At 37.8% G+C, this 4484-nt stretch overlaps 1 protein-coding gene across 1 annotated transcript in view; it reads right to left on the bottom strand.

Moving 5' to 3' along the window:
* kcnh8 (potassium voltage-gated channel, subfamily H (eag-related), member 8) overlaps positions 1 to 4484 on the bottom strand; it is a gene marked incomplete in the record, with an annotated part of 79007 nt that overhangs the window by 6435 nt on the left and 68088 nt on the right. Inside the window, 2 exon segments of the mRNA XM_014011242.1 lie at positions 3266 to 3345; positions 3587 to 3702. Of these exon segments, the coding sequence (XP_013866696.1) occupies positions 3266 to 3345; positions 3587 to 3702 (196 nt within the window).

Here is a 4484-nt window from a genome sequence, read left to right as displayed (position 1 = left end):
TTTATTAGGAGGTGACTCCCCAAAAACTGCAGAAATGACTGTTGTATTAAAATAATTAATTTATGTTAAATCTAGGATGCACTAGTCTAGCTGTTTCAGTTTATATACAAATATCAAGGCTGCCAAAACCTTTTCATCAAAATGAAAATCTATCTGAGGGCTGCGGCCAAATGCAATAATATAATTCATGAAATACAAATACTTCTTAAGTACAGTCCTTTTATTTTAATGATTATGTCCAGCTGGAGTGTGACATGATTTGTTTGTGTACAAACTAATACAGTATCAGAATTTTATGTATTTATACTTCTCATTCAATCATTCACTCTATCTAGGAGGCACAATTTATATGGATAGGATTTATTTTTTACAACAACAATCTGGAATAAAAACAAGCAAAAATGAAATAAAAGTAACGACTTTCTACTTCTTGCCTTTTTAAAAAATGTAGTGAGTAGAAATTACAGATAATTGTGTGAAAATGTAAGAAGTGGAAGTAAAAAGTAGGCTGAAAAATAATTACTCAAGTAAAGTACAGATACCCAACAAATCTACTCAAGTACAGTAACAAAGTATTTGTACTTAGTTACTTTACAACTCTGATGATGATGAAAACTCACGAGAGGCTTGGTCCCACAGCGTGTGGTGTACAGCCATACGGCAAAGACAACACACAAACAGATTTCGCAAAAATCTCGCAAAACATCTCGATATCAGTAAGTTCAGCAATGGAAGCAGCAACAGTGATAGTTTATGGATTATTTTTAACAGAAACCACAGCAAAAAACAACAACAAAAAAATGACATAGCCAATGTCTACTGGATTTTCTGGAGCACCATGGCAGTTGTTTTGTTATTTGTATTTTGGATACCCCTCTGTCACCTCACTTTCTGATTGGCTACACRTCACACATATTGGGCCAAGACGATCCAACATGCTGAAGATCCACGATTTGAGATCGGAGTGTGCCTGATGTGCTTCTGAGCTAACTAGATCACCCTTAGTGCACCACACACAGCAAGAACATCTCCTAAAATTATTTTTAGAGCCATCACAAAAATCGGGGGGTCTTTAAGACTGTCAGAAGGGCAAAATCAGGTCAAAAATCGACATAATTATTTTTCGTTTGAACCAGTCTTTAGYTTTATCTCTCTTTGTCTCTAAACCTGAGCTGTCCCATCTCCTCCCACTCCACCCTGCCAGCTCTTCAGCCTGCTGCTTTGGATGGTTTATTTTAAGTACATAAACTCATCCTCATCGTCTCCCTCTCCTGGATTCTTGCCTCTTCACTCCAGAACAAAKCCCCACCTCTCCAGAGTCTCTTCCACCTGCTCCCTATTCTCACTGCAGATGACAGTGTGAAGGTCCTGTGTTAGATCCCTGGTTCAGACCTGGAGTCTTTCCATGTGGAGTTTGTATGTTCTCTTCATGCATGCATGACTTTTCTCCCTGTGCTTTGGTTTCCTACCACAGACCTAAAACATGCATGTTAAGTTGCCTTCAGGCCTCTAAACAAAGAGTTCTGTGAACTCAATGGGATTTGTCTGGTTTAATAAGATACATTTACATGTGTTTTTGTTATGGCTTAGCAGCAAATGGGAAGAACTCACTACAGCATAAGTGAAAAAATTGAATACCTTTTCCCCAACCATATTAATTTGTGTCACACGCACCACATTTTTATTTTGCCATATGGTTTTTGGGGGGGTGGGGGTGGGGGGGGGGTTTGGTGACAGGTACAGACTGAGTTTTAATCAAACACAAATTTTAATCTCCTGTGGAGATCAGTGTGATTGGAAGTGTGAAATGACAACAAAACATCAGAGCTAAAAGGCATCCTGTCAAACATCAGAAAACCCAAAGGATTAGAAAGAGCACAACAAAACATGCATTTAAAAGAAGTGTTGCGCCATTGTTTTTATACTATCACACATTTTATTTGTTTTAGTTTCAAGAGATGAAAAAAGAAAAAAATATTTAATCTGTTTAGGATGTTTTWTTAACTTTCAATACACACATTGGGATGTAAAAGTTGAGGCAAAAAGTCTAATTTCGTCAACGCCACTCAAACTACAGGATGCTTTGTGAGACCCTGCGTGTACGTAGTTTAAAGTACAAAACAAACCATTAGGATCTGTGACACACAAGGTGAGTCTAAAAAGTTCAGCATTAGGTCTCTGTGGTACAAGTACCACAGGTGGTACTCAGGACTCCTCTAGTGGGACTCAGAGGACATTTCGGTATCACCTTTCTACTATGATTTGTACAATTCCTACACACAACAAAACCAAACGAGAAAATTGTACTCAAGTTCTGCTCAACTACTGTGAACGCTGATGCTTTGAAAGATGCAGCAAACAATAACAGTTGTGGATTCTTTTATTATTTCATCCCCTTTTTTAAAATACCTATTAGTAGCAAAGTTATTAAAGATGTTAAAATACGTTTGGGATTTTGTGATGCAGGGTTGAAGTGCATTTCTTGTTTATTTGTAGTTTTTCTGTCTCAGAATCAATACTTCAACACTGCAGCGGTCTGGTTCCTGGATTGGTTGTTGAAATTTGTTTTTACAAGGCAAGAAGGTACAGATTGGAGCAGGTAAATATCATTCTGAAGCCAATCCAATAACATGTTTAATAATAATATTTCGGCAAACATGACAGCCTTTATTTGTTCAGTATCATATGACATTTGTAAAATCTGCACTTTTCTTCATAAATGTATGAAACCAGTGTCCGGGCTTGGGGTTTGTACTGGTTTCTAATATCTGTTATAATGGTGGTAATTAGAACTAATGTGGTGCTGGTCATAAAACTATAAGAACCACTGCTGTTTAAATATAAAGAAACACCTAAATAGATGTCTCTCTGTGATTTATGAGCTTGTTTTGTCATTCTTTTGATCTCATCCCTCCTGACAATCCTTCCATCTGTTATGTGCTTTACATGCTGACACATCCATATGGTTTGTGCTTACTTTATTCCATCTGTTCGTCCCATATTGTCAAACATTCAACATTTTACTCACTTCATTACAGATTTATTTGCTCCAACATTCAAACCCAGAAACTTAACTGTGATCCTCTCCAGCTTCATCCTAATCCTCACCTTGAACCAAGCCTTTGACCTTTATTTCCATTTTTGTATTTACTGCATTAATTACAATATGCGACAATAATAGCTGCATTTTTTAAAAATCCTTTAAAGGAAGATGAGTTCAGTAGAATTACACACATGCAGTATATGCGCACACACCACATCCTACCTGCTGGTCGAGGTGTCGCAGTTGTCCTCTGGTCTCCTCTGCTTTTGCTGCTAATTCTGTTGTGCTGATTTGCATCATATCTGTGACAAATGAGCAAATTATGAACCCCTTCAAATACTGTAGACAAAGTAAAAAAATATACTTTTTTTCCACCCTCCCCAAAGTCATTGCRGGAAGACTGACGATAAACATTTCAGTCATGAAGGAGTGTTAATTAGTCCTATTTATTTCAAATTTCTGCAGGCTTTGGGAAGAGAACTCTTTATACAGAGACTGCAAAACAACACGAGGAGTCAGCGGTGTGTTGTGTGATGAAAGGACCTGCGGTGGAGGCGGAGGCACTGGTTGGAGCACCGACAGGACAACCCAGGCTGGTGGAAAAGGAGAAAGTCTGCAAACTCTCTGTTCCCTCACTGTCTTCAGTGCCATCCACAATCCTGCCGGAAGACAAATACTTGTGTGTTTACAGAAAGGATTGCAGTGTTACACACACACAGAGAGACATGTTAAAACAAATTTTAAAAAAGATGTGTAAAATCGAAAAGGGTCTGAAAACTGGCTTTTGAAGCTAAACATTCCAGACTCTGTCTCACAGTGATTACTGATTGGCTGCAGGTGCGAGCATCTCTGTGCCAAATTAAACAGGTTCAAAACGGAATTTATCAGAAAGGCCAACAAACCGTACAGAAGGACAGCCTAAGTAGATCAGAGCAGAAATGAAAAGGAGGATCAGAAGTTTGGACAGGAGAGTCATTACGAGTGTTCAGACAGTGCATTACATAAATGTGTCATTCTGATGACGAACTACTAAAGGGACTATTATAAAGCCAGAAATGTTTCTTCTGAAGCAGGGTTTTGTTGGAAAGGTAACGAACATAAATACCTTATCTGTTGTGAATCGCTCTTTAAACAGCCTCAATCTGAAGACATGATTTCATTCTGAGTGGATCCATGAGCAAACAGCTACACTGCAACAACTGTTCATCTAACCAAATATTACCATCTTATTTTCAACCAAAAAGGAGTTTTGATCTTGTTTTGAAACAGCTACACTAAGCAAGATCAGAAAGTGTTTGTTCACTTAATTTGAGTTTGAATCTCTCAAATTAAGTGAAATTATCATAGATATGAGAAAAAGTCAGAGTTAAAAATATTGTTTTAAAAAACAAAGATCAGGGAGTTTACACACACACACACACACACACACACACACACACAC

The sequence above is a fragment of the Austrofundulus limnaeus genome, unplaced genomic scaffold, assembly GCF_001266775.1.
Source record: "Austrofundulus limnaeus strain Quisiro unplaced genomic scaffold, Austrofundulus_limnaeus-1.0 Scaffold78, whole genome shotgun sequence".
In the NCBI taxonomy this organism is placed as follows: domain Eukaryota; kingdom Metazoa; phylum Chordata; class Actinopteri; order Cyprinodontiformes; family Rivulidae; genus Austrofundulus; species Austrofundulus limnaeus.
This window is presented reverse-complemented; position numbering and strand designations above follow the sequence as displayed.